The sequence below is a fragment of the Balaenoptera physalus genome (genome assembly GCF_965194825.1).
Source record: "Balaenoptera physalus genome assembly, chromosome: 11".
Lineage (NCBI taxonomy): Eukaryota > Metazoa > Chordata > Mammalia > Artiodactyla > Balaenopteridae > Balaenoptera > Balaenoptera physalus.
The window spans coordinates 105,200,260-105,226,506 of NC_138896.1; the positions used below are offsets into that span (position 1 = coordinate 105,200,260).

General features: G+C 44.4%; 1 protein-coding gene across 10 annotated transcripts in view; it reads right to left on the reverse strand.

Moving 5' to 3' along the window:
- LOC309639020 (phosphatidate cytidylyltransferase, mitochondrial) overlaps window positions 1-26,247 on the reverse strand; it is a 264,790-nt gene that overhangs the window by 34,944 nt on the left and 203,599 nt on the right. For 9 of the 10 annotated variants that reach the window (XM_082415725.1, XM_082415727.1, XM_082415720.1 and 6 more), the window contains one exon: window positions 3,665-3,854. The exons of the other annotated variant lie outside the window; for it this stretch is intronic. In XM_082415725.1, the coding sequence (XP_082271851.1) occupies window positions 3,665-3,854 (190 nt within the window). The remainder of the gene's footprint in view (window positions 1-3,664; window positions 3,855-26,247) is intronic. 10 annotated transcript variants of the gene reach the window in all.

Consider the following 26,247-nt stretch of genomic DNA (forward strand, 5'->3'; position numbering starts at 1 on the left):
CCGGTACTTCAAAAGAGGCTACTATTATACCCTCAGCACCAGGGGAAAAAAAACACCAACAAATCTTGAACTCTTTTTAGCAGGTTTGTTTTTCAGAGTGGTACAGGCATAGCAATTCTGAAACTCTTTTAAGTGTACTGTAGGACTGAACACTAAGTAAATGGGTTGAAGTTGTTGGAATCAGAGAGATACAAATATGGAATAGGGGAGGGTGAGGAAGAACTCCGTGGGGTTGGATTACAACTGGAGTATTAAAATGAACTCATGATTCCCTGGCTCTTTCCACAGAGTCTAGAAACCATGCTGTTCAACAGAACTTTCTGTGATGGTAGAAATGTTCTATGTGTGTTCTGTCCAACGTGCTAGCCACTAGCCACATGTGGCTACTGAGCTGGAAATGTGGCTACTGCAACTGAGGAACTGATTTTTTAAACTTTATTTAAGGTTAAGTGTGATCTGCCACATGCAACTGTGTCTACTGTATTAGACAACTCAAGTCTAGAGGCAATGACACCACAGTTACACTTAGCACCCAGATCTTGGCTTCTAAATACTACTCCCCACTGAAAGGAATTAGGGTCCCCAGGAGAAATGGCCGATGCCATGGCTGAAGCAGGTAAGTTACAAGATGAACATCTGGTCTGCCAGACAATAAGAAAGTGTTCAAAAAAGGGGTGGGGGGGGGAAGGCATGTAAGAAGGACACATGAGTCAGTTGAAGGGGCTCTTATCTACCACATCAGGGACAGCTCAACTAACCAAATAAAACAGTAATCCCTGAGTCCATATGGATGATAGACAGGGGGAAGGGAGAGCTCTTCCTCACCAGATCACACTTGAATACCAAGGTCGTAGAAAAAATTACTTACTGACATTTCCACAAGACGAATCCCACTCTACCCCTTGCCTCATACCTTAATCTACTTTATTTCTATGGCAGATAGAGTACTTTTCAACTCCCAAATAAGACATTCATGTTCTTAACACTTAGGGAACAAAACAAAAAAATTTCTCAGGGTCACCCTTTCAATAAGAAAATAAAGAGTTCAAATGACCCAGGAATCCTCAATTTCCAAGTTCTGGAGAAATCACTAGGCAAACCTCTTCTCTCTCCCCCTCCTCCCCGAATCAAATCAAATGAAAGTTAGTCATACTCTGTAGCTTCCTACCCTGGCTCAATCTCTCCATCTCTCTACTGGAAAATATCTCAGTATGATGGTTATAGTGAAATGCAGCCAAAGCATGCATCTCTGAGACCCTCTTCATATGTATCTGTAATTTAGTATAGAAAGTTTCTTGGATATCTTAAATAAAAAGGAGGGGACACACTATAGTGCAAATAGGAAACATTTCATCAAATCAAACAATGCACTTAAGTACCCTAAGCCATGAAGAAGTAAGAGGTGCAGCATCTTTTAAACCTGCCTGTGAAACTGGTCATTCAGCGCTTAGAAAACACACGTGGAAACATGAGTAACGTTACTGAGATGAGGAATCAACCTGCGGCGAACAAATGACACTGCCCACCTTTCCTCTCTGAGTCCAGGGAGTTGGCCCAGGGGGTGCTGCCGTTTCTGTTTTTCTAAACCTGTGCATGATGACCTCCACTGTGAGTTGCACGTGAACTCTGCAGTTCTATTTCTATTACTTACACTTTAAATTATTTACAGTGTCATCACAGAGCTGTGCATCGAGGTCACATTTGTAACCACCCAAGGAGTTACAAAATCATTCTCTAAATGCTCTGACATTCTAATAATACTAATAATGACGAAAGCTCCGCTTATTATCTGCCGGGCACTGCACTAAGCACTTACCATCATCCTTTGAGGAAGGAACCACTATTACTCCCATTGAAAGATAAGGAAGCTGGGATGCGAACACAGACATTATGACTTTGGAACATTACATTCACTGTAACAGTGCTCTTATTCCCTATCATTACCGGTATCTGAACAATGGACTCATTAATAGCAAAAGCAGTAACTGTCATCAACTGACTACTGTACTGTGCCCGACTCCTTGCGTATTTCCACTCTACTGCTCACAACAGCTCTACACATGAACTGTCAGCGCTGCCATTTTACAGAGAAGGATATCGGGCCCAGATAAATTAAGCGATTGTCCAAGGCCACAAAGATGGTAAGTGGCAGAACTGGGATTTAAACTAAGGCATGTTTGATCACAAAACCTACTATCTCAGAGCCACCTCCCCCTTTCTTCATTTAAAAAAAAAAAAAAAAAGAGCGAGAGAGAGAGAGAGAGAGAGAGAGAGAGAAAAGAAAAAAAAAAAAAAAAAAAAGGGACCAAATGTCTCTTATTTGGGTTTGGAGAGAGGAAGAGATTCCTAGTAACAAAAGAATGAACTCCAAACAGTTGGACGCCCAGGATCTAAATTATGAGCCTCTCCCTCTTTGCGAGAGGTCATTGTTTTGCAGAGCCTTGCTGCTGGATTCCTGATCGTAGCAAATTCCAGGGCTCCAGACTGCAGGCTCAGCCTCTGACTAACACTACAGTGATTTACTGAGGATGGATAAATACCGCTGTCAGTATGTCTTATGACTACACACACAGGCCAGCGCGCTGGAATGCCGGCAATGCCGAGGGCTGCGGGCGCGCCCGGCCCCCTCGAACCGTGCTAGGTCCCCGCCTCCAGCGAGGAGCCTGGACGAGGAGCTCCACGTTCCTGCCAGAAACGGGAGCATCCTCGAAGAACTGGGGTGGCCGAGCATCCTGAGTAATCACTACACAGTAACTCACGTGTGGGGAGGAGAAAGGAGCAGGGCCTTTTACCCAGACAGACAGCGCTGCTCCTTCCGGCCGTCAGAGCGGCCTCCGCCCTCTGCCAAGAGCCCAGACTGCCCACCGGCCGCCCAACCGCCAGGCCAGCCTCCCCGCGCGGCTGCCTGGGGGGCTCCGCGCCCGCCAAACCTCCGAAGAAGCATCCGCTCCCTCCGCGAGGCGTGCGTGTGAGAAACACAACGAGGGAGCCCAGACACAGCGCGCCGGTTTCCAAATACAAACGTGGTGAGGCCGCATCGGGTCACGGAACTTTCATCTCAACAAGGGAGGACACTGAGGCGCAGGGAGCTGAAGCAACTCGCGCGGAGGCCGCAGGCGCGGGCGGCGATGGAAGAGCAGGGCCGCCGCCCGGGCACCGCTCCTCCGCGCGGGACGAGGCTCCCTCAGCCGTGCGGAGCAGCCCCGCATCCCCAGCACGAAAAGCACGCTCCCCACCGTGGGACACACAGCTGCGGCTGCACACCTACCTCTCAGGGTGCACGACTGGGGCTCCTGAGCCAACATTTCGCGGCGGTGGCCCGGCGCTCGCCCCTTCGGCCACTGCCCCGGCCCCTAAGGACACTCGGCGGGGACCGGTCCCCCGCGCAAGCAGCCGGCAGTGACCAGGCGGGAGAAGCCAAGGCTTCCAGACAACGTCCCCAAGCCGCTCTGGGGAAAAGTAGCTCCTCTGGGGAACACACTCGAACGGCCGCACACGTGCGTCGGAAGGAGATGAGAGGTCACCTCTCCTGGCGTTATTAACACCGGTTTAATGCCCGCTCCCGGCGGGGGAGTAGCGGGCATCTCTCCCCTTCCGAGTCAGCGGCACAGAGTGGCAAGCGGACCGTGGCCCAGGACCCGCTTCAAGGGGGGGGGGCACTTACAGGTGGGGGGCGAAGATGCGACTCATCTTGGAAGCATGGTCACTTTCACAGTCCAGCTCGTCGTCGCCGGGCTCCACGGTGAACTTCCTCTTGCTGGGACTGATGGGCGGGGGCCCCGTGCGGTGACTAGTGAGGGCCGAGGCCACGGGCAGGGTCTGCAGCCGGGGCTCCCCCCTGAGAGCAGCTTCACCTGAGCAGAGAGAGAGAGACACGTGTCACCAAGCAGGAGACACGCCCCCACCCCGGCCCCTCGCAAAACGACTCCCGGGGGAAAGTTTCTGGCAACGGGACGGGCTGCCATTCTCAAAACGCGCCCGGGCCCCAGGCAGCTGCCAAGCGTGAGCCCTTCTACATAAACATGGTTTCCCAGCACAGTCGCTCTTTTCTCCCCCAGCGTTATTGAGATATCACTGACATATATCACTGTGTCAGTTTAAGATGAACAACGTGTTGATTTGATACACTTATATATTGCAAAACGTTACCACCAGCGCTAACACCTCCATCACGTCACATACCTACCATTTCTTCAATAACTTTTTAGGGCAGAGTTTAAAATAAAAAGTTGCAATAAAGTAACTGGGGACAGAGGGAGTATCAACTATAAACCATCTCAAAAGTTAACCGAAAACAAGAGGTCTTTTGATTTGTGGGTATTCAACTGCATACCTGCAACAGTATGATGACCTAACCGTGGGTTCATTAAACCACTTAACCCACTTTTCTTGCGTGTTACACTTTTATTATGTCTTTGGTATGTTACTTTTTTTAAGAATGAGGAAAATTTATGGGTTAATAGTTCACATGTTTGCCCCCAACGTTAAAACAAACAAAAATACATTGTTTAATGGGAAATACATATTTTTTTCTTACGATACACTAAAAATGGCATGTTAAAAATATGATTATTATCAGCACTAAGTTTCTGTGGATAATTTGTCACCAGCTTAATGCACATGTGCTGTTCTCAAAATATTTTCAAAGTCAGACACATCAGAGTTCGCATTTTGATCTGATTCGACATCTTGCTGTTTTTCATTCCCGTTTTAGAAAGGCTTTGTGCGAAGAGATAACTTTGTGCCTTGTTATGAATTAAAATAAGCATAACCTTTCATTACAAGAATGGTTATATACTTTCTAAAATTTATAAGCAAGAGTAATAGTTACTTTAAGAGACAAAAACATCAAGCTTTCTAAGTCATGGGGGGGCGGTGAGTACCTAAAATTTTCACAAATAATAACCTGTTTGTTGTGCTTTCCATATTGGCCTCTAAGGCCTGACCAATTTTGTTTCCACTTGGTCACAATCTGAGAGTCACATTAGGATAAAGTCGACTTCATCTGAGGCCTGTGGTACCTAAGAAAGGAAATCTTTGTTTGCCACCACTAATTTTCATATCGTCACAGAATGCGTGGACAGTTTTAACAGCAGTTTGCTTCACACACTTACGACAAATACGATTTTGTTAGGGAAAGGAGGGAAAAGTGCCTTCTTAATGTTTACCAGGAAAAATAAAAATTTTGCCAATTTAGTCAGCAAGGTATAAACTAGCAAATATACAGTCACCCATAATACACCTCCAGTCAGGATTTCTTTTAAGGATTCTGGCCCCAAAGCAAACTGGAACTTTCCATTTTAAATGAAACACCTAAAAAACAAGCCCTATGCTGGCCTGCGACACTCAGAAACTCAGTAGGATTTTGGTTGACCTCTACTTCCTATTAAGTCATTTTTGGTTTAAACAAACAAACAAACAGCAGTGCTAATATTTGTACCTTAATAAATTAGAAAATACCCTTTCTAAATCTGCCCCTCCTTCTCATTCTCTCCTTCCCCACAGAGCATCAGTAAGCCGGTTAACTTCTGGAGGAGCCCTGGTGATACCCTGAGAAACCCAACAACTGCAAATCAAGCCTCATCCACGAGGCACAGTGCCAGCGCACCCCCCACCCAGTGTTCCTCCACGTCCTTGGCAGGATCAGTGGGATGAGGGGAACTCTGTGTGGACCCCTGGGCTTTGGGAGCCATTTCATCAGATGCCAGATGTGTGGCAATGACAGTTGCCATAGAAAATCGCCACCACATCAATGGAGTCGAATCACCCCAAAAGAGGAAGAGTCACTGATTACACAAGCAATCACTGTTACGTGAAGAGCAAACCTCTTGGGATAAGGATAACGTTCCTGCTTCCCTCCCCAGTTTCCATCCTTGTACAAGTTCTTGGGCTTGTTTGCATTTAAGTTCATCAAATGGAGGCACTGCTTATCTTAAGACTGAATTGCTGGTGTCTGGCAGAGAAAGTCCACAGGAATCCTTTGAAAACACTGGAGGTTGGTAACCTGGCGGGTAAAGGACCCACGAAGGAACCACAGGTGGTCCTCCTCCCCTGGGGGGAGGGGGGGCTCCTCTAGAGATGATGGGGACATGCATGCCGTGAGTGCTGGATTCCCTGGTGTGACAGATGGAGTCACGTACTCAGGGTCGCACATGAACAGGTTAACGGTAGCAAGAACCATGCCCTCTGCCTATCAGGCTAACACCTCCTCCTAAACACCGTGCAAGCCCCACATATGGCTCAGCACAAAGGAACCAGGGGCACAAGGAAAAAAGCCACAGTTAGAAGGGCAGGCAGGTCTGCTCAGTTACACGCCTTCATTCATCTCCGGAGCCCCCTGGAGAGGGCCCTGGCCCAACATGGGGTATCGTAGAGCAGGATTTGCTGTTGTCACTGTGTACGTAGCAAAACAAGGTTAAAATTATTTTAGTAAAACTGAGGAGTACATTTTAAAAAATTATTTATTTTAATTTATTTTTGGCCGCATTGAGTCTTTGTTGCTGCACGCGGGCTTTCTCTAGTTGCGGCGAGCGGGGGCTACTCTTTGTCGTGGTGCGCGGGCTTCTCATTGCGGTGGCTTCTCTTGTTGCGGAGCACGGGCTCTAGGCGCGCAGGCTTCAGTAGCTGTGGCTCACGGGCTCTAGAGCGCAGGCTCAGGAGTTGTGGCTCACAGGCTTAGTTTGCTCTGCGGCATGTGGGATCTTCCCAGACCAGGGCTCGAACCTGTGTCCCCTGCACTGGAGGGCAGATTCTTATCCACTGCGCCAACAGAGAAGCCCGAGGAGTATATTTGATCTGGGAGTCAAGGCACCTGTGGGATACCCTCCCTTTATTTAGAAACAGGCAAATATGGGCACGCACTTCCCCCCTCCGGGCCTCTATCCAACCAGGGGACGGACTAGCTAATATCTCATATTCCTTCAGACCCAATTCTATGGTCCACAATCCTGTAATCAATTAAGTAACCAACCAACCAACATTTACTATGAAATTATTACTTGTGAAATACTGAACTAAGACATCAAAACCCAAAGTACGTACCTCAGATCTTATATGTAAAAAAAAAAAAAAAGTGAATCCATAGTCAAATAAATTTGGAAACCACAAGATTAAATAATTTTCCCAGGAGTTCCTTCTTGTCTTCAATGCATGTGTCAGTTTCCAAGAGAGAAACACAGCAGTGCTGCCTTCAGTCACCCCACCCCCAATTCATCCTACACCTTCTGTAGACACAGCCTTCCAAGGCTCCGTTGTGAGCACATCACCCCATCCTTACCCAAACAGCCAGGAGCTTGCCAGTTACTGATAAAACACTATCCAGACTGCTTCAGCATTCAAAGTCAACATCTGGTCCCAGCTATGTTTCCGATCTGTGTTCCTAGTATTCCTCTTTCTAAGCTCTGAAAATTTCAGCCCTAAAAGTTAAACTAGACGAGTCACCATTCCACAGAGAACTAAAGATCTTTACTCAGGTTCTTCCCCAAATCTTCTTGTGTTGAATCCTACACATCCTGCAAAGGCCACTTAAAATGCCACCTCTGTCAGGTTGCCTTCCTTGATTCCTCAATCTGAAAGTCATCTCTTTTCCTGAATACCCACAGAAATGTATCACTATGGCCCTTCCCTTCCCACTTTGTTCTGTGCCCCTTGAAGTAAGGGACATTTTATTCATTTTCTATCCTTAGAACACAGGGCACAATATATTCCATGCAGCAGATGGTTAGTATACACTGACAATGAGTAAATGAGGCAAGGGGTGCCCAGGTTATAGAGTTTTGAGGTATGTTAAGGATAAAAGATAACGTAGAATAAGGAATTTTTAAAGATCTATTTAAGGATATATTCATATAAAGAACTCTTACAACTCAACAATAGAAAGATAACCCGATTTAAAAACAGGAAAGTATCTGACAAGAACTTGCTCCAAAGAAGAGAATGGCCAAGAAGCACAAGGAAAGATCTTCCACATCACTAGACGTCAGGGAAACACAAAACAGAACCACAATGAGACACCACCTCGCAGCCACTAGGAGGGCTAGGATGAAAAGACAGAGGACAAGTGTTGATGAGGGTGTGGAGAGATTAGAACCCTTGTGTCTTCCTGGAGCAAATGTGAAATGTGCAGGTGCTGGGGAAAACCACTTGGGGCAGTTCCTCAAATGGTTAAACACAGACCCAGCAACTACTCTCCCAGGTATATATCCAAAAGAAATGAAAACATATACTCACATAAAACTTATACATGAATGTTCATAGCAACATTATTCATTATAGCCCCAAACCCAAATATCCATCAACAAGGAACAGATATAAAAAATGTGGTATATCCATACGATGGAATGTTATTCAGCTACAAGAAGGAATGAAGTACTGGTTCATGCTACGACATGGATGGACCTAGAAAACAGTATGCTGAGTGAAAGAAGCCAACACAAAAGCCCACATGCCATCGGGTTCTACTTTATGGAACGTCCAGGAAAGGCAAATGCATAGAGACAGAAAGTAGATTAGTGGTTGCTGGGGGCTGGGAGAAGTGAGGGGTGAGGCATGGCTGCTACTGGGGGCAGGGTTTCTCTTGGGGGTGATAAGAAAATGCTCTAAAATTTATTGTGATGAAGGTTGCATAGCTCTGTGAATACACTAAAATCCACTGAATTGTATACTTTAAATGGGTAAATTGCACGGTAATGTGAATTATATTTCAATAAAGCTGTATTTATAAGTAGATGAAAGAAGATCCCAGTATTACGAGATCCTTTTCTCTCTCAGGTTTTTCCACAATTAACTGTTAAATAAGAACAAGCATCCATTAATTTTCCCTGAAATAAAAATAAACCTTTTGTTATTATACCTATATCTCTCTGTCAGTCAGATAATTTTCTAAATATTTATCAAGTTAAAACAAATCAAAGCATAAGTGCTTGAGGTTATGTAGGCACTTGGATTCATCAGAGTCCTATTAAGCTCCAGCTCAGCTTTTAATCAGATTGTGTTTGAGTGTCTATTACATGCCGAAGGCTGTGCAAAGTGCTGTCAGAAAAACAAATGATGAAACTTATACAGACCCTGACCACAAGCAGGGAAGGAAAAAAAATACACACCAAAAGGAACTTATCTTGGTGTATAAAAGACTTCTTTCTTTTGTGCTCATGTGTATTCTAAATCTCACAATGGTTTGGTAATTGAAAAAGGAGAAATGATCTTTCTTTGTCAAGAACAAACAAGAGGAGGGAGTTTGAGCTGAGGAACCCAGTATTTTACGTTTCTCGAGTTGGCTTAGCTACAATTGTCAATTTAACTTTTTTTTTTTTAAGTTACAATTATAACTAAAGAAGCTCAACTTTTAAAATGTATTTGGCCTTTTAAACAGAAGATAATCTTATCCAGGTATGTGATGCTGAAGAACAATGCCTAATGGATACAAAAAATTTACTTAATTGCTGTTTTTAGTCATGGTAGCTGTTCTAGTATATGGATCAAAAATATTCCTTAAATGTTTCTCCCAATTTTGAAGATGAGCAAGGATCTGGGCCCAAGATTTCACAAGAATCAGCATATATTAATTTCAATTTAAAAAAGTTTAAAAGAGAGAAAAAGAAAACCACTTAGCTTTATGATGTGCTATATAATGATTCTGCTGAAATATTAGAAGGAAAATCCTGCTTTCAAAGTCACAAATGGAGTAGGAGAAGAGAGACCAAGGCAGAGGGATGAGACCCAGGAATCTGCAGCCTCGTTTCAGAATCCCATTCTTGCCATATTTAAAAGCTTCTAAGACTCCTTATTTCCTACATTATAATACAGCTAAAACTGAAGTTTGTCTACCATCAAGTGGCATATTTTGATAGGACTGTTTTTCTTTGGCGGACATGACACAGTGGTTCATCTTAGACTGGACCCAATACAGAACCTGACTGGAGGGCCTTCAAAACAGCACCTGTCTCTTCAGCCTTGATTTCTTCATTTGTAAAATTCAGTGGTTCCATTAGCTCATCTTGAAGGCCTACCTTTGCTTCTCAAATCTACATTCTCCATAAAGTACATCTTCCAAAGGTGGTTGATAGAGAAATAGTGAACTTTTACAGGACACCCTCGACATGGTGGGAGCAAAAGCTGGTTCAACTAAGAACTCCTGACTTAACAGTTCCCCTCATAATTGAAGGAGATTTAGTTAAAAACCAAGCACCCTTCTCAGCCCCAGTGTCCCAGCTTCATTTACTTATTCCAATGCTACGAGAAAGTCCTTAGTCAACTGAAGCCTGAGATAAACGCAATGTGGTCCACAGAGCGCAGACTTGACTTATCCTGAGCTGAACGGCGGAGACTAAGACCTTCACCACGGAGAGGAGACAACTGATCCGGTTTCAGAGGGCCGGACGGGTCCCGGGACAAAGCAGGGGCGGCGTCAGAACCCGGCTCAACCCCTGTCACAACGCCTCCACCAGCTCTGTGGGTCAAAGGCCAGACAGGGATTTGTGGCTGCACTTGAGGTGGGCATGACTCGGGGGAAATTAATCAAAATAAGGGCATGTATTGTCGTTTTATGGAGGTAGACAGCACAAGGCTGAAATGACAATGTCTGTGTTTATGAGAAAGGGGAAGGGGCAGCTATACTAAGGGGTCTCCTGCTATAACTTCTAAGGATTTTTCACAAAAATCTCCATGCCTTGCCCAACGGAGAGTTTTCTGCCACAATTTAAATCTCTGCTGTGTCCAAGATTTTATGTTCTACTCTCCTCCTCACCCCTTTTATTGTTTCTAAACCTAAACCAAAGAAGTAAAACCACGGCTCAGTCCCCCAAGCCAGCTGCCCAGCAATGGGATCCGCCTCTTGTCTGACCACAGCCCACGGCGACAGACTGACATCACCCTGCTGGCAGGGGAGCACCTGATAAAACAAACGCACTCTACATTTCACAACCCATCTCCCATCTCACAAGCCCCGGCAGCCGGGGCCTATTCATTTTCTTTCAAAGAATACTTCTTTGTCTCACGGACCGGCAGCTGGGGAGAAGACAGAGAAGTCAACCTCTTTCAAACAGTCCAACTTGTGGCTATTCTTGACTTTTTTCAAAGGAAGGCTGTTAGGCAATACGATGAAACCCAGGAGAGCCAGCAGAGATAAAAGATGTGACGTAGCGTCTGCCAGCGGCACAAGGATTTCATGGACTCTACAACTCAGTGACGGAGCCCCCTCCCACCTCCGCTCGGGGTGCCCCGCCAAGTGCCCTCCCCACTGTCACCCTAGACTCACGGCTCTAAACCCGCAGCCCGATCGTACATCTGGAGGCCAAACCTCAGCTAAAGGTCACTCTTGTCCAGTCAGCCAGGATCAGGGGGCTCAGGGGAGGCTATGCCAGACCCCCGAACTGAGCTTGGTTTGAGCAGCTCTCACCTTTTCTTTAGAGCAATGAGATTGTTGAGAGAGAGAAAAAAAACAAAACAACCACAATCTGTATGACTCACTGCTAATAATATAATTAAGGATAACAACACCACAGTAAAATTTGTGGAATTGAAACACACACTGTTTTAATTAGAATTTCAAGTACTCCAGATAATCTTGTAGACATTACACTTTGTCAGAGCTTTCGTCTATCTTATATCAGCATATTTTATTTTAAAAGCATTTAAAAATCTGAGCTGGTATTCTGGGTTTTCCTGACTATAGTCCTATAAGGGAAGAGAGGAAGAATAACTCTCATCCTGCAACCAAGGAAATTAATGTTTCAAGAATGGGTGAAAGGGGGCTTCCCTGGTGGCGCAGTGGTTGGGAGTCTGCCTGCCAGTGCAGGGGACACGGGTTCGAGCCCTGGTCTGGGAAGATCCCATATGCCGCGGAGCAACTGGGCCCGTGAGCCACAATTACTGAGCCTGTGGATCTGGAGCCTGTGCTCCGCAACAAGAGAGGCCGCGATAGTGAGAGGCCCGCGCACCGCGATGAAGAGTGGCCCCCGCTTGCCGCAACTAGAGAAAGCCCTCGCACAGAAACGAAGACCCAACACAGCCAAAAATAAATAAATAAATAAAAAGCCTCAGCCTTTTAAAAAAAAAAAGAATGGGTGAAGGGACTTCCCTGGTGGTCCAGTGGGTAAGAATCCATCTTGCAACGCAGAGGATGCCAATTTGACCCCTGGTCGGGTAACTAAGATCCCACGTGCCGTGGGGCAACAAAGAGCCTGCGTGCCACAACTAAGACCCAACACAGCAAAATAAATAAATATTAAAAAAAATAATAATAATGGGTGACTAGCTCAAGTCACAAAACTGATTAATAGAAGGGCTGGAAGGAGAAACCTGGCATTTCGATTTCCCAGCTTTCATATCTTTCTAGCTATGCAGGATGCTTTACAGGTTAAGGGAAAGTAGTGGGAAGAAGACACTTGAAGGGAGGAAGTAGGAAAGAGAGTGGAAGGGAAGGGAGAGGACAAGGAGGGATGCAGGGTGAGGGCGGGAAGGGGGACTTATGGGCTGAACTGTGCCCCCCAAATTCATATGTTGCAATCCTAACCCCAGTACTCAGAATGTGACTGTATGTAGAGATAGGGTCCTATGGGTGGGCCCCAATCCAACAGGACCGGTGTCCTTATAAGAGGAGATTAGGACACAGACAAGTACACACACAGAGGAAAGACCATGGAAACATGAAGACGGACATCTACGAGCCAAGAGGAGGGGCCTCAGGAGAAACCAACCCTGCCGACACCTTGATCTCAAAGTCCAGCCTCCAAAACTGTGAGAATAGATGCCTGCTGTGTAAGCCCCCAGTCTGGGGTACTTTGATCCCACAGCCCCAGCTAACTAACATAAGGAGGGAAGAAAGGGAAGAAGCAGGGAAGGCAGGGATAGGGCTGAAACTTGGGTCTGACACAAAGGATAAAGCTCTTCACTTTGGGACCAAACAGCTTCCACCGCTTGGTCTATCCTGACTGACCTAATCTAGTGGGACTGGTCGAGACGGAAGTAATTTTTTTTTTAATGTTTTTTTATTGTGGTAAAAGTCACATAATATAAAACATACTATTTTAACCTTATTTAACTGTAGAGTTCAGTGGCACTAAGTGCATTCACATTGTTGTGCAGCTCTCACCATCATCCATCTCCTGAATTTTTCACCTTCCTAAACTGAAACTCTGTCCCCATTAAACACTAACTCCCCATTCCCCGCCCCCAACCCCCGGCACCAGGCATCTACCAACGTACTTTCCGACTCTATGAGTTTGACTATTCTAGGTACCTCATATAAGTGGAGAAATGGAAGCAATTTAACGCCTGGAGGCCACTTCCAGATTAGAACCTGCCCAGGAGGGGAGGAGACCAATGGGCTGGCACAGAAAGCAAGGGGACTCCTGGCTCAGTACCAGGAAAAGTGCAGAGAGACTCAGGCTGTGTCTCGGCGAGAACAAACGCACAGGAGAGACCAGGGCTCCCTCTGGAAAGCACAGGTGAAGCGGAGGGTCCAGGAGACCAGGCGGGGGTCTCACCCAGGCTGCTCCCAGGCAGTACCGAAGCTGCCGGTGTGCCAGGGGTGGACAGTGTAGACAGTTCCTAATGGTTTTAAACACCTGTAATTCTCCAGGGGCAAGAGGAGAAAGGGTAAAAAGATAATCCCAAAGAAATGGTAAGATGCCTAAAATTCCCAATATCCATTCTAAATACACACTAAGATATTTTAATAAGGTGAAGAGAAAGGTTAACCTGATATCAAAAAGCACTAACTGAAAATATTTTAAAGTAAATTAAAAATTGTTATATTCACATCCATATGTTGCTATTCATTGAATTAGCAAGTTCTACATCATTTAAAATAACTGTGTTGTGCTAAGGGTTTAAAAAAAAATCCGTGCAATCTCATTGACCCTACTGAGTTCACTTTATACCTGAACTGTATCTTCGTAGATTATGTAATACTAACCTGGGTGAAATTATCACAAAGTAAGAGAACTCAAATTAATCTTACTATCTGTATCATCTATACATAGATACCACATATATATCATCTCAGCTTAAAGAAAATTTCAGGTACCTAACAGTGAGATAATCAGGCTGAAGAGCCACAGATCTCAGTGTTAGGGTGGGTTTTGGCTTCATAAATCATAACTGGGATTTAATAGGATTGAACACCCGTTCGCATCCCTGGTTTCCTGAGCCAGACCTAGTAACCACACCGGCTTCTGTTCTTGGTCCTCGAACCCCAGACTGTGGCTCTGATGGGAACTGCAGAGGGTTCAGAGTAAATCAGAGAAGCTGAGCCTCAAAGTACAAGCCCTACTTTTACTGTATGGTGTCTGTCTGGATATTAGAACATCAGTACAGTGAGTCACACGCCCTCACATGTCCCTGTCTGAGGCCCCAGCACTGACACATGACCTGTGAACCCCAAGGAGATAAGAGCAGTCCAAGTACCTTGGATGCCAAGTGCACAGAACCCTCCTTAATGGAAAAGACTCTCTAAGCCCGCCAGAAATTCTTCACTATGTTTACTAGCAAATCGACTTTTGTAACATGTTTCTGTTAATAAAAAAAGAGGAGAATTATGACAGCAAAGTGTCTGCAGGTGGTATTGGAATCAGGCACTCTGCTGGGGACTCGACTTTCTTTCGAGTAGAGCTTACAGAAGGAATCGCTGAATGACGTGAAGCAAGAAAGAGGCTGTCCTAACCTCTTCAAGAGGAGAGCCACCTGGGGAAGGTACCACCTCTTCAATGTATTGTATAAGTAGGTAAAAATACCCTAAGCAACTCCCTCTTCCAGCCCTTTGGCATGCAACAGGTTAAACATCTAAGGTAACAGGCTAGTATCAGCACTGTCAAAACACTCTTAAATTTAAGGGAATTCTAGAGGGTATGACCAGGGCCGGGGGCCCTGGGAGGGTTGAACCTAAGAATCAGTCACTGACCACTGAAGGAGGAAAAAGAGAGAGAGTTTGGGGAGTGGAAGGAGAGACTGGAAAACTAATCTTTCCTTCCTCTGACCTCCCATCACACTGACCCTCTAGAATGGACTTCTCACACCCTGGCTACTCTCAAGCTTGCCTGGGTCCCACTCCTCTTTATCCCACCTGCGTGTGGTCAGAGTGTGGCCCCGTGACTCGTTTCTGTGTCCCCGACCATGCTGGCCCAGTGCAGAGAGACGTGGTGGGCTTTGGGATCAAAGGTGTGATCTTGGCAAAGTCTCTTCGTCTCTCTCGAGCCTCTATTTCTTCATCTACCTTGAGAGCTTTTTTTGTGAGAACCAGTGAAAACTTCCAGGAAGTTCCCAGCCCTGCACGGGCCATCTGTTACTATACCATCTGTTCAATTCCATCCTTTGATACGACTCCCATCCAGAGGATGAAATGATGGGGGCAAAGGAACTTCTCCAGGGTCGCTCCCACTGTTCACGAGAGGTTAGCACATGCACAGGTTCCACCAGCTAGTCGAAAATCAGACACAGTGCCGGGAGCACAGGTCAGTGACCTTCCAAACCTGCTCCACCAAGAGCCGGTGGGAGATCTCGGGGCAGCTACCTGACTGCCTGTGACTGTTTCCACGTGTGTGAAAAGGACCACGTGAACCCACACGGAGGCCCAGATCTATCTTAAGGGTTAAACAGGACACTTGGCACAGTGCCAGGTGCTCTAGTGCCCCTCCCCCCCCACAGGCTCCCCCTCCCCCAACACACACAGGCTCCCCTCGTTCGCTTGTTTCCAGATGCCTTTCCCCCCACTAGAATTCCTCCTGACCAATTCAGTCATCTCCACTTTCAACATGCAATCGCAAGGCGGCCTGCCGCCCAGGAGCACCTCTTCTGACACCACCGGCTGGAGTCTGCCCGGCTCCAGCTCCCAAACTACAGATTTTTGAGCCATACCGCCGTGTTTGCTGCTGTCTCTCCAGAGACAGACAGGCAGTCTTGTTCTCTGCAATATATTCTAGTCCAGACCTGGAGGAATAAGATGAGGCTCCCAGGAACTAACTCAGAATTCACACATAAACTGGCATATGAACCCCTGAAGGCCGCAGACGGGCCAGCCTACCCCAGACACGGAACCTCACATCAGCTCCCAACCCCTTCCAGCGTGGAAGCCGGCAGGTCGCTGGGACATGACAAACATCCTAAGTCCGACATCTCAGAAAGCCATTCTGCCAACCCACAGAGAGGCAGCAACCCACTGTATTACTTATTGCTGCTCAGTGGGCTGGTTTCAGAAGCCAGAGTGATTTTTCCAAGGATTAAAATAGGACACAAAGTTCAAAGACTCCAGAATACTGAGAGTGAAAGCAGCACTGGGCACTCAGGCACACACGTGATCCAAGGGCCTAATCACCGTGAAGACTGGTAAAAGGAGCCAGTTAAAGCAGGATTTTGTCAGCCTTATCACTCAAAGAGCCAAGTGCCCAAGTACATAAGTTTATTTTTTCCAATTCTTAAAATAATTTTAAAGCTACCGAAAAGTTTAATAAGTGAACATCCCATTCCCTTCCCCTTGATTCATTTCGTCTGTCTACACACATGCACCTTTTAAACTATAATTGCTATAATTTTTAAGGTACCTTGCAGGCATCATATCATACCCCAAATACTTCAAGTGTCTTCTACTAGTGAAGGCACTCTCCTTCATAGACACAGAACCGTCATCACACCCAAGAAAGTTAAAGTTGATATATCATCATTATCTAATATCCAATCCAAGTTCAAATTTCCTCAACTGAACTATCTCTTTTGGGGGGAGGCAGTGGAGAGAATCCAGGATCCAATCAAGAATCACGCATTGGTCGATGAAGTCGCTGCATCTCTTTATTTTATTTTTTTTTCATTTGTGGAATATTTTTTTAAAAACATCTTTATTGGAGTATAATTGCTTTACAATGTTGTGTTACTTTCTGCTGCGTAACAAAGTGGATCAGCTATATGTATACATATATCCCCATATCTCCTCCCTCTTGCGTCTCCCTCCCACACTCCCTATCTCACCCCTCTAGGTGGTCACAAAGCACTGAGCTGAGCTCCCTGTGCTATGCAGCTGCTTCCCACTAGCTATCTATTTTACGTTTGGTAGTGTATCTATCCCAATGCCACTATCTCACTTCATCCCAGCTTACCCTTCCCCCTCCCCATGACCTTAAGTCCATTCTCTACATCTGCATCTTTATTCCTGTCCTGTCCCTAGGTCCATCAGAACTTTTTTTAGATTCCACATATATGCGTTAGCATACGGTATTTGTTTTTCTCTTTCTGACTTACTTCACTCTGTATGACAGACTCTAGGTCCATCCACCTCACTACAAATAACTCAATTTCGTTCCTCTTTATGTCTGAGTAATATTCCATTGTATATATGTGCCACATCTTCTTTATCCATTCATCTGTTGATGGACACTTACGTTGCTTTCATGTCCTGATTATTGTAAATAGTGTTGCAATGAACATTGTGGTACATGTCTCTTTTTGAAGTATGGTTTTCTAAGGGTTTATGCCCAGTAGTGGGATTGCTGGGTTGTATGGTAGTTCTATTTGTAGTTTTTTAAGGAACCTCCATACTGTTCTCCATAGTGGCTGTATCAATTTACATTCCCACCAACAGTGCAAGAGTGTTCCCATTTCTCCACACCCTCTCCAGCATTTATTGTTTGTAGATTTTTTGATGATGGCCATTCTGACTGGTGTGAGGTGATACCTCATTGTGGTTTTGATTTGCATTTCTCTAAAAATTAGTGATGTTGAGCAGCTTTGCATGTGCTTCTTAGCCATCTGTGTGTCTTCTTTGGAGAAATGTCTATTTAGGTCTTCTGCCCATTTTTGGATTGGGTTGTTTGTTTTTTTGGTACTGAGTTGCATGAGTTGCTTATATATTTTGGAGATTAATCCTTTGTCAGTTGCTTCGTTTGCAAATATTTCCTCCCATTCTGAGGGTTGTCTTTTCATCTTGTTTATGGTTTCCTTTGCTCTGCAAATCTTTTAAGTTTCATTAGGTCCCGTTTGTTTATTTCTGTTTTTATTTCCATTTCTCTAGGAGGTGGGTCAAAAAGGATCTTGCTGTGATTTATGTCAAAGAGTGTTCTGCCTATGTTTTCCTCTAAGAGTATTATAGTGTCTGGCCTTACATTTAGGTCTTTAATCCATTTTCAGTTTCTTTTTGTGTATGGTGTTAGTGAGTGTTCTAATTTCATTCCTTTACATGTAGCTATCCAGTTTTCCCAGCACCACTTATTGAAGAGGCTGTCTTTTCTCCATTGTATATTCTATATTCTTGCCTCCTTCATCAAAGATAAGGTGACCATATGTGCGTGGGTTTATCTCTGGGTTTTCTATCTTGCTCCATTGATCTATATTCCTGTTTTTGTGCCAGTACCATATTCTCTTGATTACTGTAGCTTTGTAGTATAGTCTGAACTCAGGGAGCCTGATTCCTCCAGTTCGTTTTTTTTTCTCAAGATTGCTTCGGCTATTCAGGGTCTTTTGTGTTTCCATACAAACTGAAATTTTTTGTTCTAGTTCTGTGAAAAATGCCAGTGGTAGTTTGATAGGGATTACATTGAATCTGTAGATTGCTTTGGGCAGTATAGTCATTTTTACAATGTTGATTCTTCCAATCCAAGAACATGGTATATCCCCCATCTGTTTGTATCGTCTTTAATTTCTTTCATCAGTTTCTCTTTTTTTTTTTTAAACACCTTTACTGGAGTATAATTGCTTTACAATGTTGTGTTAGTTTCTGCTGTATAACAAAGTGAATCAGCTATATGTATACATATACCACCATATCCCCTCCCTCTTGCGTCTCCCTCCCACCTTCCCTATCCCACCCCTCTAGGTGGTCACAAAGCATGCTACTGTATGACCCAGCAATCCCACTACTGGGCATATACCCTGAGAAAGCCATAATTCAAAAAGAGACGTGTACCACAATGTCCATTGCAGCTCTATTTACAATAGCCAGGACATGGAAGAAACCTAAGTGTCCATCGACAGATGAATGGATAAAGAAGATGTGGCAGATATATACAATGGAATAATACTCAGCCATAAAAAGAAATGAAATTGAGTTATTTGTAGTGAGGTGGATGGACCTAGAGTCTGTCATACAGAGTGAAGTAAGTCAGAAAGAGAAAAATAAACAGCATATGCTAACACATATATATATATGGAATTAAAAAAAAATGGTTCTGATGAAACTAGGGGCAGGACAGGAATAAAGACGCAGACGTAGAGAATGGACTTGAGGACATGAGGACATTACATGAAATTCCTAAAAATCTTATATTTGTATTTGTATGGAAATATGTATGGAAATATGTTAATATAAATGTTTCAGACATTACATGAAATTTCTAAAAATCTTATATGTTCTGGTATAATGTTATAAGTAATAATCCTAGTTATTACTTTAAAATGTATATCTCAGAAATAACTAATTTTCTTGTCAACTGCATTATTATGAACTTTCATCAAATCTTTTACCGTGGTCATTTTTAAGTCTTTTGTCATTTACAGACAGTTCTGGGTGTACTCTGATGATTTTGCAAATATGTTCCTATAAAAGGGTTTCATCTTCAAGAAATTCATGGAAAAGACTCTGACAAGTACAGGTTTCTGGTAACTGACTGTACTGCTGAACTGAATGAATAAGCATTTTCAGAACTCTGATGAAAAACTGATGAACTCATAAAAGTGCTAACAAAAGATCAAGATGAAAAAAAACAATTAATTACATGGGACTGAGTGAACTGATGAGGATGAGTATAATTTTTGTGACTTTCTGTCTGAATTAAAAAAAAAAAAAAAAATCCCACAAGGACTCAGAGGCAAAGAATATACAAATCAATTTTCACTGCAAAGTAAAGGAGCTGTTACAGTGGAGGATTACTGGACTGAATGTCGATATTATGACATAGTATGAGTGTGTTTCATGTTTGGTAATTGCAATCATTGTTGCTTTTGTTGTGGTCATCCATGTACAATGCTTGGTGTCAGTCTATTTATCTCTTGTAAAAATAAAATACAGTGTGTGTGTGTGTGGAAAAAAAAAAAAAATGGTTCTGATGAAACTAGGGGCAGGACAGGAATAAAGACGCAGACGTAGAGAATGGACTTGAGGACATGGGGAGGGGGAAGGGTAAGCTGGGACAAAGTGAGGGAGTAGCACTGACATATATACACTACCAAATTTAAAACAGATAGCTGGTGGGAAGCAGCTGCATAGCTGCATCTCTTTAATTTCCTAAAGGAACTTTTTCTATCTTTCTTCCTCTTCCATGACATTGGTGTATTTAAATAATCCAGACCAATTAACTGCCCTACAATTTTTGGTGATCTGATCATTTCCTCATGATTCGATTCGAGGTGAACATTTTTGGCAAGAATACGAGAGGTGATGTGCACAGCACGTGGCATCACATCAAAGGCACCTGATGCCACGTGTGTCCCACTGCAGGTGCCACTAAACTTGAGTACTTGGTTACAGTGATGCCCACAGAATTTCTCTATCCTAAAAAAAAATCTTTTCCCTTTCATAGTAATATGGGGGTGAGCATCTTGTCACTCCCTCTCAATCTCTTGCTCATTTATTAAGCACCTTTTATTTGTTCTGCAAGAGACTAGAGTTAAGCTGGATAAAAAAAACATGGCACCCCCATCCCGCTGATTACAAATCGGCACAGGTCTGACATGGGACACCCAGTATTTTTACATAAAAGACAGTGAAAGAAAAATATAAGAAAACACCTGACACGATCAGGGACTAGCTTATGCACTTCCTGAAATACACTAGGCATTCAACAAACATAATGCTGTGTTAGGAGCCTGTACAGTTCGGGCAAATAAAACTATTGGCACTAACTTCATCCTCTCAATTATCCCTCTCACATCACCTCATACCTTGGCAGAAAGTCCTTCAACATGGTCACCCAGCCTTCCACCATGAGAGTTTAAAGTCCCTGATGGATTCGATTGCTGAAATAAAGTCTAACAGTTCTCAGCCTGGTGGTGGAGACCTCCACAGCCCATCCCTCTGGCCTCACCCCCCTCTTTCCCGTCAAACTAACTCCTCCCAGGCTACACCGCTCATGCTGTTCACTCAGGCTGCGAACACTCTTCCGTCTCCCCATCACCTGGCAAGTTCGAGGGGCAAACCCTAGTGCATTATCCTTTGCTCTGAAAGCTGCCACCCAAGTTCTCTTCTTGAGATAGTCCTCATCCCCAAATGATAGTTAAGTGAAACGAGCATCCCTGCCGAATCGCCCTGGAAATTGACATAACAGCCCTTATGTTAAAGGCTAGCTGCTAATTGCTGAATCTAGTCCCCACCTAAAGAAGGTATGGAATTTAGAACTGGCAGAAGAAGAGAGGAAACGTGGATCATTCAAAGGCATTTCAGTGCCTGGTATGTTTGTAGCACTATGCCCAGCATTAAGGGGAACACAAGAATGTCTGAGATCTGGTCTTCGCCTCACGAACCACAGTTCTAGTAGGAGTGTTAAGTCACGGTGATAAATAATCATAAGGAAGAACGTAAATGCCAAAACAAAAGAGATGCTCTTTACGTGGGTGAACTGTATGGTATACGAATCATATCTCAATAAAGCTGTTACCAAAAAAAAATTACCGAGGACCACAAAGAACTTTTGCTTATGTAATTTCTATCAATAATCACCATATGAGGAATTAAAATGGAGAAAGTTTTCAAATATTAATTTCAAGACAGAAATAAACTCATTACATGTAAAAAGAAAAATAGAGAAGCTATGAACATTTTAGATGAGGAAGATACCAATTCTAGCTCTAATAATCTAGCCAGGAGTGGAACTGGAAAAACAGGTAGGACTTGGACACTTGGAAATGGTGGGAATGGGCATTCCAGGTGGGGACAGCTACACACATCAAGGCAGAAAGCAGGGACGGCGTCCTCACGTGTGTGTGAGATCAATCTAAGTGGAACAAAGGGCTCGTTTCTTCTGTTGGTTAAGAGTTAAGGCTAAATAGGTCGATGGGTCAGATGATAAAGGGCTCTGAGCACAGGCAGAGTTCAGACCTGATGGCAGACAACGGAACGGAGCCACTGTGGGTGCCGACACAGCTGAAGAAGAGCTTCAGAGAAGGGTGGTCTGAGAACGCTGAATTGCTCGGATGGACACACCTGAGCCAGGGGACAAGGCAGCAATGCATGTGGGGCGGGGCACCCACATTCACACCCATGAGGGGGAAGAAGAGGCCGGTCCAAGGGACATTGTAAGGGACGATCAGAGAACTGGACAGTGTTTCAGCCTGTACCTTCACCTGATCCTTTCAAAACAGGCCACCCCCATCTTCTTCCTAATCACTCCCCCAACACTCACGCTTATCTTTGCTTCTTTATAAGCTGAGAAACTAAAATGAATTGAAAAAGCCAGAGAGCTACATTTTTTCTGACTTATCAACATATAAGAGGGAAAATAAAGATTGAGTTAGCAGTATAACTCCATATGTTAAGTTCCACAGGCTGATCTAACAAAGTTTAATTAACCTTCTGCATCCACTGTCAGTGGACACTTTTAATATTCTAATAAGATTATTTTTATTGTTGGAGGAAAAAAATCAGTATACCAAATTTTCTTGAAGTAAAATAATATTGATGTCCAGTGTTTTAGTGGCAGGGATTGTGCTAACAGCTTCCGATTACCCATGATTAATTGACATTCATTCAATAGATATTTTCTGGGTAACAACTGAGTTGTGAAGAACAACTATCAAACACCTCAAATAATAATGCATATTTATAAAAGAAAAATTTGTAATGGTAATTTAAAACAGACTCATATGAAACTTACCCTATGTTAAAATAAACCAATCCTAAAAACATTATCACATGCCATCATTGAAAAATTGATGCCAAGCTAACATACAGTTACGTTGGTTTTTTCACAGTACCCAGTATATTTTGGAGTCCTTTTACGTGCAAACTTATTTCAATAGTTACAGTTTGCATAAGCTATTATTAAAAGATGTTTGCATTCCCCAACTGAAAACGAAGAGACTATTGAAACTGAAGTCTGAAAGTATACTGACCAGCTTGAGACAGCACTAAAACACTTACTGGAGATTTACTGGAGAGGCACACAGCTAATTTCATATATAGAAAAGAGTATTTAATGTCGAAACATATTTTTATTTCATATTAAGAAAAATGCATAGCCATGGTGTGCAGCACAACCAAAGAATATGGGAATGTGAGAGCTGCTTTCGAAGGGACTACTGCAGATCTGTCCCCTAGGTTTTCATATTAATTGGAAATCTTTGATTTCCTTATGAAATATTATAAGATGCTTATAAAAATTATATCCAACCAAGGAGAACTTGTTGTATCTTCACCAAGTTCCAAGAAAAGAGACTGTTAGATACTAATCTAAAAAGTCCTAAAAGTACATCTGAAAACAAATATGTCACCAGCACATAGAATTTAATGTTTCCAAAACCCGAAACGCCCACTTGCTGCTCCGTGTGAAGGCGGGGAAGTCCCCCAAATGAAACAACTTCAAATGTTGGGGGCGTGTGCTGTTGACATTTTCCTTCTACTTCTCGCTCCCCTCCCCACCCCGACCTCTCCTTTTAAGTTTACATTATCCCCATGAGCGGATTTTATCAATGGGAGGCCAAGGAGGGCTGACTCCCTGGGGCATGTTTGCTTAAGATATGAAGGTCAAACAACCATTGTGCTTAAAAAGTTGTGGCCTTTGGGGGCCCATACTTCAGGTCCCTCCTCACCTCCAAGTGACTCATTAAGAAGCAAAAGAAAGAGGAAAATGAAGCGGATCAAAGGCTGGCCTGTCATTAAGTGAAAATGAAGGCAGATGAAAGGCCTGCCCTCCACTTCAAAGGGGCAGCTGAGCTCAGGTGCGCAAACAGCGAGAGGCTGGGCCCCGAGGGCAGGCGGCTTCGAGGGACACGAGGTGGCCTCCCGAGGGCCAGATACCTGGGGGATCGGTTATGCACAGTAGAACCACAACAACGTACACAATTTCAAATGTTTTCCTCCTGCATGTACAGGGGCACAGGTAACCCCAAAACATCAAGTGACGTACATTAGGTCCGCACTTGCAAAGATGAAAAGTTTTAAATGTAACAAGGTTCAAGGACTGCTGAAGAAGTTGGCACGTCTAAAGCCGTGTACAATTATATTTAAACAGTTTTTCCTTATGCCCCTGAGGTGTGTCCTGAAATAAATCTTAATTTTGAGAGATCTTGGCCGTAGCAGGAAGTCTGGTTTCCCCAGGAGTTTAATGAAGGATCCTTAGTGCCTTGAGGCAGAGGGCCCCCCAGACTTGCTCGAGGACCTCGGGTGGGAGCAGAGCTGGTCTAGAGCCACGATGGGCTGTGGAGGAAGAGCAGGGACACCAGGTCCATTTCCGGCTCCACCACAGTCCCCCTCAGCTCACCCCAACCGCTCCCTCTACCCACACCAGGCACCTGGGCAGACAGAAGCTCCTGTGGGCAGGAAAGGTCTTACATTCTCAGGGGCCCTTAAGTCACTTAATCGAATCTCCTTCCTCAGACAGACTCCCTGGAGTGACTATTAAAACAGGTGACTGTGAACCCCACCACCCAACCCCTTTAACACAGGGAACAGCCTTATCTGTACAGCTGTGGCCATACTGCAGACTTTTCAGGGAATTTACAGGTTTTCCCCTGTAATTTACTGTTAGTAAAGGACTTGCATGTTAGTGCCCAGGAAGCAGAGGAGGGAGCCTGCCACCCCCTCTGCCTGAAATGAATAATCAGGAGGATGGGTAAAACATTCAGGAGTATTTCCTTGGGGCCAAGAGGTATTCTAACAGCTTTATGTGGATGAATTTCATTTCATCTTCCTAATTACCTATGGAGTAGGTACTATTATTAGTCTTATCTTTCAGAAGAGAAAATGGAAGCAAAAAGTGGCTTGGCAACTTGGCCAACGTCACAGGCCTTTGGAGAGGCTTAGTGGATCCAAGTGCACTCCAGCTGGGTGTTGAAGGATGAGTAGGAGTTTGCCGGTGGGCACAGGGTGGTGGGAAACAGCATGGCACCCCTGAGCTGCTGGAGCGCACAGGGCCGGGTGAAAGCACAGGAGAGGACAAGGCAGAGAAAAGAAAGCCCCACAGACAGTGGTGTAGGGGGGACAGCTTGGACTTGGGCCGTCCAAAGGTTTTAGCATCTCCAAGGCCCCCTCAAATCAATGACTGTGAGTAAAAACTTAGTTTGCTATGCAGGCGGGCACCAATCAAGTCCGTGAGCCCTCCCTCCGCCCGCTTTCAATCAGACTGCCCCCACAGAAGCGGCCCTGCATGGAAGTTCCGGAGCGGCCAGTTTCACTGGCCACACTCAGGAAAGAGTGTGGACTTCATCCCGCAGGCCACGTGGAGCAAACGGCTAGGCTCGAGCCGGAAAGCAGCACACTCACATGGACACGTGGCCATCTGCACACCTGTCCTTGTCAAGTGCTTCCCCTGGAATTCCATCCCCTCCTCTCCTCACCTCCAGCCTCCAAACACCCGACCCTGACAAACACACAATTTATTCTCTGTAAAGATTATCTTAATTTACAACATGCATGGCGCTGATTTGTTGCTTTATAAGATAGCTAGTAGTGATTATAAAGAAAGCACGATACTTGACTGTCAGCTCCTTGAGAAAAGCTGTATCGTGTTCGGCAGGGAAGGTCCCTTAGCACCAGACACAAAGCCTAGCTCTCAGACACCCACTGCACAGACTACAGGTGCCATCAGTGAGGCTCATAATCAAGCCAACGGTACTTTGCAAAATATTTTCATGTGAGCAAATGCACACATGTAGAACTTTGCTAAGAATCAAATGAATGGAGTAAAACTAACAAACAATATTCTCCACTTCAAATCTCCAAATTTTACAAGAGCTTTACTGAAATACAATTCATATACCATAAAATTCACCCATTTAAAGTGCCTGATTCAGGTGGGAGGGAGACGCAAGAGGGAAGAGATGTGGGGACATATGTATATGTATAACTGATTCACTTTGTTATAAAGCAGAAACTAACACACCGTTGTAAAGCAATTATACTCCAATAAAGACGTTTAAAAATAAATTAATTAATTAAATAAAGTGCCCGATTCAATGTGTTTTAGTGTATTCATAGGGTCGTACAACAATCACCACAGTCTGAGGGCAGAATAGTTCATCCCCCCAGAAAGAAACTCATACCCCTTAGCAGCCACTCCCCACGCTGTCCCTGACCCCTACTCTCTGGCAACCATGCACCTACTTTCTATCTCTATA